The 14,533-nt window shown below is 40.7% G+C and overlaps 1 protein-coding gene across 5 annotated transcripts in view; it reads right to left on the bottom strand.

The window, feature by feature from the left end:
• The window catches only part of poln (polymerase (DNA directed) nu), a 75,689-nt gene that overhangs the window by 22,488 nt on the left and 38,668 nt on the right, over positions 1-14,533 (bottom strand). For 3 of the 5 annotated variants that reach the window (XR_013906088.1, XM_080298426.1, XM_080298428.1), the window contains 3 exons: positions 14,213-14,270; positions 8,169-8,246; positions 365-476 (listed from right to left, as the gene is read on the bottom strand). Coding sequence is in view for 3 of the 5 variants with exons in the window: in XM_080298426.1 (XP_080154552.1) it covers positions 365-476; positions 8,169-8,246; positions 14,213-14,270 (248 nt within the window). In the remaining 2 variants the exon portion in view is untranslated. The remainder of the gene's footprint in view (positions 1-364; positions 477-8,168; positions 8,247-14,212; positions 14,271-14,533) is intronic. The other 2 variants (XR_013906089.1, XM_080298427.1) reach the window with 2 other exon arrangements.

Here is a 14,533-nt window from a genome sequence, read left to right as displayed (position 1 = left end):
CATATGCACATCATCAAAGAGACAGCACAGACCTGCACCAACACAGACACACACTCACAGAGAGGGGTAAGAATACACACTCACACACACACAAACTTCAAAAGCCCAACAATGTAATCAGCAGGATGACCAGCCCCGGGTGTCCTGCCCAGTGAAGAGAGACAGAAAAAGGCCGTTGGCATGGTAGTCATGGCAACCAGACTATTAGGATGTGAAGTGAAACAAGGGAGATTGGGAGGCAGAGAGGGAAGGAGAAACCCTGTATAGGACCAAAACTCACCTTGGCAAGTCGATCAAGGGAGAACCTGAGTGTGTGTGTGTGTGTGTGTGTGTGTGTGTGTGTGTGTGACTGATGGAGACCCACCACTGAGAGGCCAGCATGGTAAAGACGTCGGCCTGCGGGTTGGTAAAAATGCGAAGCAGCTCAGGGTCAGAGGACAGGTGAGCCAACAGACGCAGCTCCACCTGACAAAAGTCTGACACACACATACAAACACACAGACACAGCCATGTTTATCTCTGACCGCAACCTCTAACGAAACTTCTCAGATTTAAGGTTTAATTCTCTGTCCCAAAACACGAGTCGAGTCTGTGAAAGGAGATTTACTTTGTGTCCCCACAACATGAGTAATCCCAGGCCACAAACACATGCCTTATTTGGTCATCATCTAATCACAACATCTCCACAGAAAGCAAAAGGAAAAGCTTTAGATTGTGAATATTTTAAAAAGTGTTTGACATTTTGGGCAAAGGGCTTTTTCACTCACTGGCAGTTTTGAAGATCAATACCACTTTCATGTCTGGATAGTCGATATACAGCTAGAGCCAGCAGTTGGTTAAAACAGCAAGTGTGTTTCCTTTTGAAGGTAACAACATCCTACCACCTCCACATGAAGTTACTGTTTACCATTAATCTGAGACATTTCTATCAGAGGAAAGTGTTACTGGTGCGAAAACTACTACTTTCTGTTCCCCAACCTGCCCTCCTGAGTGGAGCAATCAATACAGACACCAAGGTCTAAAGAGCGAGAGCTTCCAGGAAGAAATAAGAGCTAAAATAAAACTGTGTGTAGAACATATCTGCGTCTTTGTGAGCCACGTGTTTCTACCAGCTGTTGATGCCAGTGTTCGATCACCAAACCAAAATGTATATGTCAAACTGCTAAGATTAAAGGTGATTAAAGACACAGTTAAAGCAGCCACTCCACAGTCCACGGGTGGTGCCATAGAGGTTCCCAGTTGGATCCAGTTGGACCAGGAGGAACCCAGGGCATTTCATCCTGGTATCTAACAGAAGTCAAGCTACTGTTGATTAGCATGTGGAGGCCTGTGCTATCCCCCCAAAATATGCCTTTCCATACAATCACTGACCCACATGATAATGGTGCTAATAGCATAACATTCACCATGGCATCTGTATAGTCTTTCATGTCTGTCACACATGCTCAGTGTGGACCTGCTCTCTTCTGAGACTGAAGCACCAGAGGCAGATCTCCCAGTTCTGGTGTTCCAGCCAATCATGATGCACGATTCTGGGCTGTGAGCACAGATCCTACTAAAGGACATCATGCCCTTATTCTGTTCATCCTTGCACAAAGAAGCACATACTGGGCCTGTTGTTGTGTTGTCTTGTTGCCTCTCCACTGCAGGATTTGTCACTTTCATTTGCACCAAAACAGGTGAAATAGATTCACAATGGTTTCTAACTAACTGGACTGACTGATATTCCTGAAGTTTAACTTTAATTGTGTTATCCTCTGATAATCAAGTGTTCCCTGAAATGAATCTCACATAACCACAGAGAGTACATAAAACAGCAGTAGTCCGAGTTCGCTACTTACTTGACATTTGACTTCAGTAAACACTTTGCTGGGGAGTTTATGACCTCAATTGCTAGTTTAAAAGTTAGGTTATAAAACATAACCTGGCTCTGATCCCCCAGTCAGAGCCATTCCTCACTAAGAACATGTGGGTTTAAAATATAACAAAACAAAAAGATGGTTAACAAAGTTCAAATCATGGCTTTAAAGCAAGACTTCCCAAACCAAAGGTGCATATCACAGTCTCATATCCATCATTTATATACAGGCTATGGAGACAACACAGACAAGGCAGCCAGATTTACAATCAAAGTTTTCAGTGTCTACTCATGTAAATCAAAAGAATTGATCCAGAGGCGCTCAGCACATTTACTGACCCCGACGATCTAATTTTAGCCAGATTCAGTGAGTGCTGAAAACCAGCTGGAACACCACAAAGAGCACCTAGAGAGATTTTGTGTTGGCACTTTGGATGAAAGTAATCTTTCTCCCATTATTCCTGCCATTACCGGCCTGGGAATAAGCTACTTTCCTTACAAACATCTGCTTTATTGTTCTGATCTGGAAAACCACTGTGACTTAGTGCATAAGTTTCCACTTAATAGCACAGCCCTGAGCTTTTTCAGCCGAGTACTTTAAAACTTTACTGTACGCAGGTGTCAAAAAGCTCCCAACGGGAGCTGACTTTCTTACGTGACAATGTAATGAAGCATGCTGCAATTACACTATTGTATCTTGCTCCCTAATTCTCCATAATGCCCCTAACAACAGGGTTTCCTGTGAATACATCAATTTGATTTCACAAGGCACTTTGATTTTATTTTCCATGTCATAGCGTAATTGACGTGATTTGGATCCATTTCACTGCATCCGCCTCAGAGTGAACAAACTCTGCCACGTAAATGTGGGCTATTAGGGAAAGGACACGCAACTTTCTACATAAATGCTGTTATTAAAACCTGATGTGACTATGGGCAGCGCACATTTAAATGTCACACTGACTATAAAGTATTTTAGTTCATCTAATGGTAATTACATTTAGGCATTTGGTGAACGTGTCACCAAAATGATAAGGCCATGTACTGTGAATGACTTTCATGCTGTTTAAACTCATTGATCTCCCAAGAGAACTCACGAACTAAAGAACAAGCTAATATCGACCTACCGTGGTCACGGCCAAAGTTTTAAATAAGTCACTGATGGCATCAGTCTACTCTAAATGCTTCGTTTTAAACTGTTTATTTTACTTGTAGCTCTGTATGATGTCATAGGGAGGGATTAACGTGGCCACCTCAGGCTCACAGCTCTGTTATAAGACCATAAGCTGCACCCAGAGAAATATGTTTTCTTCAACCTTAAAAAAGCTAAAACAGTATTTTAAATAAATCTGATTCTTACTTGCAATCCAAAATAGGTGAAACGCATATTTTTAAAGACTAATATTAGTCAAAAAACCAAAATAAAAAAGTGGCAAATAAAATAGAGATAGGAGAGGAGTGAGTAACTGCAAAAGAGGAAAACAGTTTCATGGGAGTACAACTGCAGATCAAATACATGAATAAATAAACAAATAAATAAATAAAATACCTGAACTAAAAAGGCCTCTGACACCTGACCCATTTCGGAAAAGGCCTTTTCATAAGCAGAAAGATAACCAGAGGCTGAAACTACGGACAAACACAAAGAGTACACAACATGCGCACAGATGCAAACACAAACACACAGATCAGCATGTTAGGGCAGCTGCTCTCTTGTCAGTTTGGTAGATCTAAATTGAAACACCTCTTAAGATGTAGTCACACATACTCACACACAAGGAAACCCAAACACACATTTCTATTCACTCTGACAAAGCCACTGCAGTACATTACATTTACTGGTATTCCAACCAGACAGATCCCTTTCCTTTGCTTCCCTGCTCCAAAATCAAATTAAAGTCAACCAAATGTGGGGAAAAGAAACTGGAAACAGGCAGAGGAAAATATTCACTCAGGATAAAAATACCAGCTGCGGTAGGTTTCTGTTGGTGTATATGTGGATGGTGTTCTGAGGATGAATATTTTATATCCTAGTGCATTAAAAATAAGCAGCATTAAATTTGTCATTATTGTGCTAAGTCTGACAGTTTATGTAATGCTGATTTCAGGTCAAATCATTCAGTCCTACAAAGAAGGGAAGGAATTTGTAATAGCCTCCCTCGACTGTTCGGCTCACAATGTGGGTTCAAACAAACACTGATTTCCATTTAGCCAAGCTCCGAGTATAAATTGCAAAGGAAATTTTAAAAGGGATGGATAAAGGCAGAGACTCCAGGGGGTTGAATGAAGAAAAGAAAGCAGGGTGGAGGGGTGATAGTGAGGTGAAAGATGGAGGAAAAGAGACAGTCTTGGTTCTGCTGAGATGAGCGAGGGAGTTTCTAAAGATATCATCTCATTAATGTTTCATGAGCTCGATCACACTTCCTCCAAGCATGGCTGGCAGCCTAAGAAACATATTGCTGACCAGGATCCTTGTGTGTGTGTGTGTGTGTGTGTGTGTGTGTGTGTGTGTGTGTGTGTGTGTGTGTGTGTGTGTGTGTGTGTGTGTGTGTGTGTATAAAGAGAAACAGAAAGGAGAAGAGAAAGTTTCTGGGCTGATATTATAGAAATATATGCAGCTAGAGTATGAAACACGTGAATCTGTGATCCTGACTTAGCCTGTGTGTGGTCTATATATGTTCTCCAAGGCCTGCAGTCAGGAAACCTTGAATCGATCCACACAGAAATAACCCTGACAGACAAAACGCTTCTCTTTAACTCAACCCTGCTTTGTTTCTACAGCACTGCACCCACCAGTAGTGCAAGAAGCTCATGCTAGTGACAACTTGACACGACTTAAACATTAATATGGACAGCATATTAAAAGAAACTGAGTAGTAGTGCCATTAGTTTTTCATGATTGAGAATAAATTATAGAAAGAGAAAGCTGCTGATATTTTTAAATATATATTCTTTGTACATTTTTTGTGCAAATGCAGCCAGGGTTTATTCAGGAAAGAAAACAGTATCAGGATCAATAGAGGTAATCTCCCTGTAATCTGTTCAGCACTTTATTTCTTTCATTGTTTCTTTATTCTGATCAGCTTTGCTCTGTCCTCTTCTAATACTGTTCAGCTTCAGTTTGTGATAAAGAAATAAATGATTTTTTTAAACTGAGCTGCTGACTTTGAAGCTCAAAAGATACCATGGAGTAAATGTAAACAATTTCAGTGGTTCCACCAATGAAAAACTTCATAATTTTTACCACTTGTACTTAAAAAAACAGGCTTCAGAGACTTAAAGCCAAATTAAAGCCAGGGAACTAATAAATATGCTACATGAGCCATGTTTGGAGGTCAAGGTGAATTTGTTTCTCTAAAAACTTAACTTAAATTATAATTAAGTTAGCAGATTATGAGTCATGCCCGCACACAGATGTGAACAAAGTCAGCCTTTGATCTCTAAAATGTCTGCTGATACTGTAAAAGAGCACATTATGCAGCTGCTATTAACATTTTAATTTACCTTCAACTTTGTCATTCATCTGCCTGTTTGATAGTCAAACCATTTGAAAAGCTTCATAACATATTTGAATGAGGCTTTTTCTAAATTAAAATCTCTGATGAAAAGCTTGCAGGATGGCCAAAAGTATTGCTTTTATCAACTTAGAAAGCTAAAGAAATGAAAATAAAACCAATCTAATTGCAGGCCTTTAAGAAGGCTTGATGAGGGTCGGAAGCTTGCCTTGTTCTCATCTTGGCTAGCTCCCTTTCTTCCTCACTCTGCAGCTCCCACACACCAGCAGACATCTCCCAACAGAAAACAAACGAGTTCAGAAATGTAAAAATAAACAATGACACATCAGATGCACACAGGTTGCTTTGGGAAAGGGAGGATGTTCAAAATGTAGTACGAAGAACAGTTTGTTTATCTTAGGTGAAATGGGGGGGGTAGGAATCAATAGACACACACTGCTTTTACAGACTAGAAATTAATATTCAGATACCTTCTGATGCGTCTCATTGAACTTTTTATAAGGACACAGGAAAGGAACAGCGGTTGCTTTCCTGTGTAAACACACACACGGATACACACACTGTACCAGTTGCAGTTTGGAAAGGACATCAGAGGACATGCAAGTGGCAGGGCTCTGCGAGGCCTCCCTCGGAGGGGTTGTTTCCATGGCAATCTTGCCTCTAAGTCCATGTTTTGGTGTGGGCATGTGTTGGCTTGCTGGCGCGAGCGTGTTAGAGCCTCCCTGCTCTTTGTGTATGTGTGGGATCCTCACTCTTACTCTGCTGCTGTCCTCATGCTAACCCTGTTTTATCTGCCTGGTTATGTAAGTGTGCCACACTGTCAGGACCAGCAGACACCCCGGCTTGCCACAAAGCTCTCCCAGACTGACAGTGTCCCGACTCTGCCCTATCTGCCTGCACAGCTACATCACCATTGCACCCAGGAGTGACCTTCTGATGCCAGTCAAGGTCATGTCAGCAAAAGAGGGCTGTTTGGGCTCACAGTTAGAAACTTCAGCTGAAGTACGGGACCTGAAGTCAGAACACTGATGCTGCAAATGTTTGTCAGAAAATAAAAGAAGATCAGTGAAACTTGTGTAATGCTTTAGAGTCAGATCTTTGCAACATGCATTAGTTGATAGGCAATTATATACCTGCTGATAAGAAACATGTATAATTAATGTATAATAAAATATTTAACTAGGAAGGACTCTCTCTTTAGCTGCAGTAGCTACAAAAAAACACTTAGGTCAATAAGCACAGAGCTGAATACCAATAAATACATAAATAAAGCATATAACAATTCTAATAAAGTAGCCTTTAATTTGCATTCTTAAAATGTCTATGAACTTTTGCCAGGTAATTCCTGAATCTAAATTCAGAAAAACCTGAGGTTATTGTACTCTGCCCTGAAATTCCAAGAAATACAGTATCTAATCAGATGCTTACTTTGGATAGCTTTACCTTGGTCTCCAGCCACACCGTGAGGAGCCTTGGAGTGATTTTTGACCAGGATATGTCGTTCAGTGCACATATTAAACAAATATGAAGAGCTGCTTTCTTCCATTTGCACAATATCTCTAAATTTAGAAATATCCTATCTCAGAGTGACGCTGAAAAACTAGTCCCATGGATTCCCATGATGCACTGAGTGTTTATTCTTCACTCAGCATATGTTTATACACTCTGCATTTAAAGATGAATTATTATTCATCTGTGGCTCTTTTGTCCTGTCTTCCTCCCCTCACTCCTAACCGGTCACAGCAGATGGCTGCCCCTCTCTAAGTCTGTTTCTGTTGGAGGTTTTTCCTTCCCACTGTCGCTTACTGTCTGCTCATAAAGGGTTGTTGAATTGTTGTGGGTTTCTCTGTATTATTGAAGGATCTTTACCTGACAGTATAAAGTAGCTTGAGACAACTGTTGTTGTTTGGTGCTATTTAAATAAAACAGAATTAAACAAGTGATTTTGTCTAACAAGGGCTTATGATGCTATAATTAACACCTTATCGAGCATAATTAACACATAATACATGCTGCTATTGCATGACAATTATCTTGTAAGTACCTACAATAGTCTTATTACAACTGACATTTATTACTGAGACCTTTCTTTTTACTAAGTGTTACTGAAAAGGCTTTAATTAGTCTTGTTTTACTCACATATCTCATTTTAATCTGGGCTGCTGTCAAAACAGATGTTCATACTCTTCCCACTAGGCTAGGCTACAAAAGCAGAACTAATGCTGGCACTACTACGGTGCAGCAATTCTTCCACTCTCTTAGACGTAGTTACTGTCTGGCTCGACAGTAAATGCAAAGACATGCCTGAGCAGGTAATTTCTGTCGACTCGAGAATAAATGATGTGTCAAAACATGAGCAGTGATTAAACTGCTCATGTACTCTAAGTACAAGTACAGGAGATACCTTTGTGTCCAAAGCAACATTGGGTTATTCTGCACTGACAAAGTGCATTTAAAGAGATCCGATACGCTGTATGAATCCCAAAATAAACAGATCTCTGGAATCAAAAACAAACACAGGAAGATAAAGATACCAAATGACTCTATAATATCATTTCACATGCACTTAATTAGGTTGAATTACAAGTCGTTCCATGGTGTAGTCGTGTACACATCCACTGGCAAGTAAAAAGGCTGCTGGTTCAATTCCAGCCAGAGACACAAATCCAATTTGGGGTTATGGCACAAAGGGCATTTGGTATAGAACTTTTCTAAATCAAACGTGTGGTGCTACCTGCTGTGGGAACAAGCGAGGAGCCAAAAAGGTTATGTTTTGATACTTCCTATTTCCTCACCTGCAGCAAGAAACGTGCAGCCCTCCTGAGGAATGAACATGGCCCGAGGATGCACAGTCACCACCTCGTCTTCTTTTCCTTTGAGAACCAAACACAGGCGCTGAGGAATAACTCTGTAAATCATCATTTACTGTAAAGCAGGAGATACTCCAAACTACAAATGTATAACTATACACAGGTTACAGCCTCTTGTCACTTGTCCTCAAGTCTGGATTCAAAACAGGTTTTTGCATTAAAAGTTGAAGGTGAACAAAACTTCTTGTCCAATTAACAAGAAAAAAATTATAATACACATTTCAAATGACTAATTATTGTTTTTCCAACTTAATGCAATTTATTCATTTATGATAGGATATCAACACTAATTTAGCTTGCTAGTTCATTGTTATGGAGGTATAAAATTACCCTTATTAAATTAAATTAAAGTGAAATAAAATCTCTTCTGGATCCCACTTTTACTGCTCCCTGTTTATTCTTATTTCCCCATAAACAGCTAATTTAATTACTTTTTAATGACCTCATATACTGCTAGCTTAATTTATAAAAATGTAAATATAACATAGATGTGACATAGAACATTTTTTAGGTATTGCTGTTTAAAAGAGACAGGGTGGCTGCTATCAGAGTGCAGGAAAGTTTAAATGCATACTGTATACAGACAGCTTGTTCTTAACTTACTCTTATCTGTGTTGTGATGTCGTTTATTAATATTTTTAATGCGATAATACTGGCTTTAAATAAAAAACTACTCAGTGAATGCCATCTGGTTTGCTTCACAGGTCTTTTATGGCTCAGTCACACTGGAATAAAAATAAAACTCACGATTTATTACAAACAGACTGAATGTAATTGCCAACTTGACCCCAGTTAATACCAAACTGCTGGCAGACTGACTCCGTCTAGCTGCTGTCTTATCGTCACCTTCATGCACCAAAGTTGCTTTGAAGATGGCAACTGACTATGAGCGTCCGCAAACCAGGTTCCCGTCTTTGAAGCGACCATTTCAAAGGCAAGATAAGCCACAATCTTAGCTGTTTTGTGGTCTTAGTCACTGTTTTCCCCATTGTGACTATAACATTACTGGACCATTGATCCACTGAGTGTTAATGAAGGTTATGCACTCTTTGTGCAATCAAAATGTTAGGCATTTAATAAATAATGATCAATATACTGTAAACCACACAGATGCTGAGCTTAATGGAAATGTCTTTGCCCGCTTTATCACTTCCCCTTCTTGTTAGAAATGCCATGGCTAATTGAATTCAAATTCATTTGACCCACTATATATATGTGTAGAATCTCAGTGTGTAATGTAGGGATATCTTTCTCGGCACATTTAAAACCATGAACAAAACTGAATGAAGAGTTTGTGGAGTATACAGAAAGAGACACTCAGAGGAAATGTAAGCAGGGGATTTAAAGGAGCAAGAAAAACACTTGTATCCGACTTCATAAAGGGTTAAGTTACGCTGCTGCAATACACCTTTAAGAGGAACCCAATCAGGACCAGGCTATCACAGCCCTGTGCTGAACTGAAGTGCTGACCTTTGTAAGGGAGAAATGACCACAATAACAGCCATCACACTGTGTGAACCATCACGGCCCACGTCAGCGTGATTAAAATCCCACTAAAGCTGCACACACACACACACACACACACACACACACACACACACACACACACACACAAATATCATAAACACAAACTGATGCACTGCTATCCTTTGTGATTAGTGTCTCCACCTCGCACCTCAAGTCACAAAGTGATAACTGATAGGAGAATGACAGAGGGAGGGAAGCAGGGATAGTGATGGAGGAAGAGCGCGGATGATACGAGGGATGTAGCAGAGGCTGAAGAGGATTTGATGACAAGGACCTTTGGGAGCCTGAGTGAGAGGGGAGCAGAGGTGCTGATGTTAGCACCTATGAATCACTCACACAGGAAGAAATAAAAAAGGCACTGAGAGGACAGAGATAAAGCAATAAAGCTGAGTGCAGCACCAATGGCTGTGCCTGACAGCAGCGGTGTCTGTGTCAGTGGTCACGCCAAGACGGACGGACTTGTTTTAATGTTTTATTCATCATCTTGTGTTTGGGACTCGCTGTCAGCCGGCTGATCTGGTAGCTGTGAAGCAGGCAAGGATTAAACTGACTCTCCAGATACCAGATGACCTCATAAAAGCAAGGAAATCCATCCTTAAATAGGAGCTAGTAATCTGTCACAAGCTCTTTGCATCACAGTTGCATGAAACAAATGTTAGGTTGAGATGTTCAGTCAGAGACATTATAGAAGGGAGGCACAGCAATAAAGGAATGAAAAGAAAATATAATATAAAAGCAAAGACTGTAGTTTTCCCGTCTCTGTCCCCAAAGAGACAATCAACAGCTGGAGTGCTAAACATGATCAAAATGTGTTGTTGAGCTGACATACGCATTACAGCTTCAACTGTACGTCGATAACTATCTGGATAAAGACTCAATCTTTGTAATTCAGCATCTGTACATTACCACAGAGGATTTTAATGTTGTAATGTTGTAATAAGAGTATTTATTCTGATTCGGTTTCTACACTTTTTATCACTTTGTGGGCCCTTAAATTAAAGTTATGGCTCTTTTCCCATTTGTTTAGACAGGGGCCTTGAAAACTGCCCAGAGACATCATCAAGTGCCAATCAAAGATTTACTGTACCTGGGTAAAAACAGATTAATTACACTCGATTAATGTGTCGTGAGTGTCTAGTTTAGTTTATGGGATTTGGAATTTAACAAATCCAGTTCTTTAATAAATGATGGTTGTGAAACTTAGAATATATAAATATAAATGTAATGTAAAGAAATAATGTCTTAAAGGATTTAAGACAGATTCAACATCATTTTTAACATTTTAAGCTGCATTGATATGAAATAAAAAGCACTGATGAACCCTGTTCTGGACAGAGCTTCAACCTATAATCTACTTATTCGGCCTATAAACTGAAGAAAACTTCGTCTGCTCTTGCTCTTGACGAAGGCGGTCGCACTTTTCTCCTCTCCTCCTCCTCTCCCTTAGCTTCCCTGCTTAGCCTCTTATGTCCTTGTCTAGTCTTGTGTTTTTTGTATTACTTTTCCCTGGAACATTCTCTCACAGTCTGTTCTCTAAAACCTAAAAGAGGAATTATGGATTGGATCAACTGGACCCTAGATGCAATTGACACCCCTTCTCAATGAGAAGTCTGGGCTCGGGTGAGCCTGAGTGCTGATGATATCTACCTATTCGGAACCATGGTAACAGGGTTCTTGCTGATCGGAGCTGGCTTGGCCCTGGCTTACCGAAGAATTAAGGAAGCGGAACCGGCTGTTCAAACCCCCACAAGGCTGCCCGCTGGGATTGAAACGATGGGAAGAGGCGTGAGTTTCTCAAAATGGGCTCATTGAGTGCAGCACGGATAAGATCTTGGAGAGGCTACGGCTGCTGTGAATACTCAGAATAAGATCTCTGACTGCAGACTGGATTACATCTTGGAAGGGCTAGCCCGGAATAACATCTCTGGGCGCAAATTGGATGACATCTCGGGGAGGCACACTGCCGTGAGTTCTCAGAATCGGCTCCTTGAGCACAAGAAATGACAACATCACAGAACGCAAGTATGGCGAAGCTCGCGGCTCACCAACAGGAGATTGAGAGACCAGTGTTGGACTGTAGAACTGCTTTGAAATTCATATGAGCTGTTCGCACTAAAGTAAAAAATACCATCACTTATGCGGATACCCCTTTGGCGCCAGCTGCTGTCTCAAGGCTGGAGCTGAACAACAACACCCTGATAACGACTGTGTCAGGTTTTGTATTGTTGATTGTCATTTATGCTTAGAAATATCTACTTATATATGCTTAGAGTTTTATAATTAGTTTTAGATTGGTAGAGGGTTGATCCTTAATAGTCTGCAAACTTTGTGTGCATTCCAGAGCACTCTGGGAGCACGAGAGAGGTCGTACCTTGTCTTATTGTTTTATGGTAGGATAAACGTATCTATATCTGTTTTAGTCTAAGTGCCTTTTGTTTAGATAAACTGCTGGACTTCCAGACCAGCAGGTTTAGGGAAGTTATTTATGGGGTCACACTCTGACCCCCCCCCACACACACGCACACACACACACACACTTACACAACGCACAGGCAAGGTACTCAATGTTTGTATGTCGACGTCATATGTTAATGAACCTATGTATATTCATGTAACCTCAATAAAAGAGCGGTGTTACGGGGGAGCAGACGAGAGCAACTGGGGTCAAGCAAAGGAACGGCGTTTGTCCGGTTCTCTCCCGTGCACGAGAAACATGAAGAACTTTGCCTACTTCGTGTCTTGCTTGCTGTGTAATTATATTGTCTTCAACGTTCCAGCGAATAGGTTCAAGCTACAAACCTATCAGACTGTGTTTAGTCTGTTCTTTCCCATTCCATGCAAGGCCACCTGGGTTGGCTGGAAGACTGTTATACACTGACACTCATCCCCCCTCCCTTTCCAAACGCCTTCAACGCTTATTCCCTTCCGATGCTGACGGTGGATCAAGGAGACCAGCGCACGCAGGCCCGGATGTACTGTCTAAATCGGCTGTCTCTCACCCTTTACCCACCCCTGTTGCTTGTCATGTGTTTCTTTGGTGTATTAAGAGTTTTTTCATGTGCTATGTGCAGAGGTGGGGTTTTTTTTCTGTTCTCAAACTGATCTCCCTGTTGGAGCTCAGTCTGAGGGGAGTTATTTTTTTCTCCTTATCTTTCCTCGTGTGGTGCATTTTCCATTGTTATACCTCTCTGACCTGTCTTCCCCATGTGATGTTTTGTGTAATGTATGTATGGTCTGATGGTAAGATGGCGCCGCCATTGCGTGCAATAGGTCGGCAGCCTTATGAAATTTCCCCTTGTAGAACTAATAAAGGTATATCAATTCAAAATTCAATCCAATTCAAGTTTGCCATCATAGCCAAATTCTGTCATAGAGTAATTTTCCTGTAGAGTTGTCAAAAAACTTTCATGTAAACTGAAGACTCCTGCTGTTTTCATGCTGGCAGTTTGAAAGTATTTACCAAATATTATAGTGTGCAGCAAGGGAAAATCACAGTAATTAAAGCTTGGAGAAAGCCTGACAAGAACACTTACTGGAAAAATAATCAGGTCTAAAACTGCCAAGTGGATGCTTGTGTTCATATGGATCATGAAAGCAACACCACATGCAGAACGGAGATAGACTGGTTTTCTGTGTATGATACACTATACAAACCCAAGTTTGTATTTTAGTAATAAATGCAACCTTAATAATGCATCCAGAGATGTTTTAATGAAAATGCGCTCTAAGAAGGAAAAATATTTCACATTCTGGTATGTTCATTTGAGGATCTTGGTACTATGTGCAGAATTACACAAACACCCATCATTGGCATGAATGTCATGTTACGTTTGGGTTTTTAATGACTTCTTGGAAGTGCTCTTTTCCCAGGGTGGAATGATTGCACAGCATACAACTTTAATGACTTGGTGCACAAGTTTGAATTTATTTAGATTTTCTCTAATTCCCACAGGGTCAAAGGTATACCTTCAAGCTACAGCTACAATTATTATTATAATTAAATGCAACAAACTGCATTTTTAATTATCCACAGGCTGAAATCAGAAGTGTGCTACAGCTGCAGTCCTGAACTAACAAGCAAAACAAGAAGAGGCTACAGCAGGGGGGTAGTACACAAACATGTAGGAAACACATTTGACACAGTTTGGTAAGAAGGCCTTTGCTGCTGCCGCTTTATTGTCCTTTGGGTTTTTTTTTTTTTTTAACTTGTTCCAGCTTATTCTGCATGCTCCAAAGGAGGTCCTCCTCACTCTCTAACATACACTTGCACTGCACTTCCAATGCATCATTGTCACTCTCTGAGGTGTGTGGGAGGGTTTTTTGCTCTCTCTCTCTCTATTATAATAAGTGTGTGTGTGTGTGTGTGTGTGTGTGTGTGTGTGTGTGTGTGTGTGTGTGTGTGTGTGTGTGTGTGTGTGTGTGTGTGTGTGTGTGTAGCATACCTTGGATGTACTGCTTCTTGGTGATTTGAAGTGGCTGCCTTGGCAGGGCCTGGAAGTTCTAGTTTAGGAGAAGACATATTGTATAAGTCAGATGGAGTTAACTCTAGACCTGTAACAGTGTCTCATTATTCCGAGTTATTCTCTGAAGAACCCTGAATAAGATGATCTAACTATACCTATGAAGGAAAGGTCAGAGTGCACAGTACATCTACAGACACTTGGAGCATGCTTATTAAAGCTACAAAGAAGACATAAGGTAGACAAGTAGTGTCTTTAGTCTGCAGTACTTTTGATGTTATGTGTTTTTATGGAGTATGTCAG

Source organism: Astatotilapia calliptera, chromosome 3, assembly GCF_964374335.1.
Source record: "Astatotilapia calliptera chromosome 3, fAstCal68.1, whole genome shotgun sequence".
NCBI classification, from domain to species: domain Eukaryota; kingdom Metazoa; phylum Chordata; class Actinopteri; order Cichliformes; family Cichlidae; genus Astatotilapia; species Astatotilapia calliptera.
Note: the sequence above shows the minus strand (reverse complement) of the source record. Positions and strands in the feature narration are given on the sequence as shown.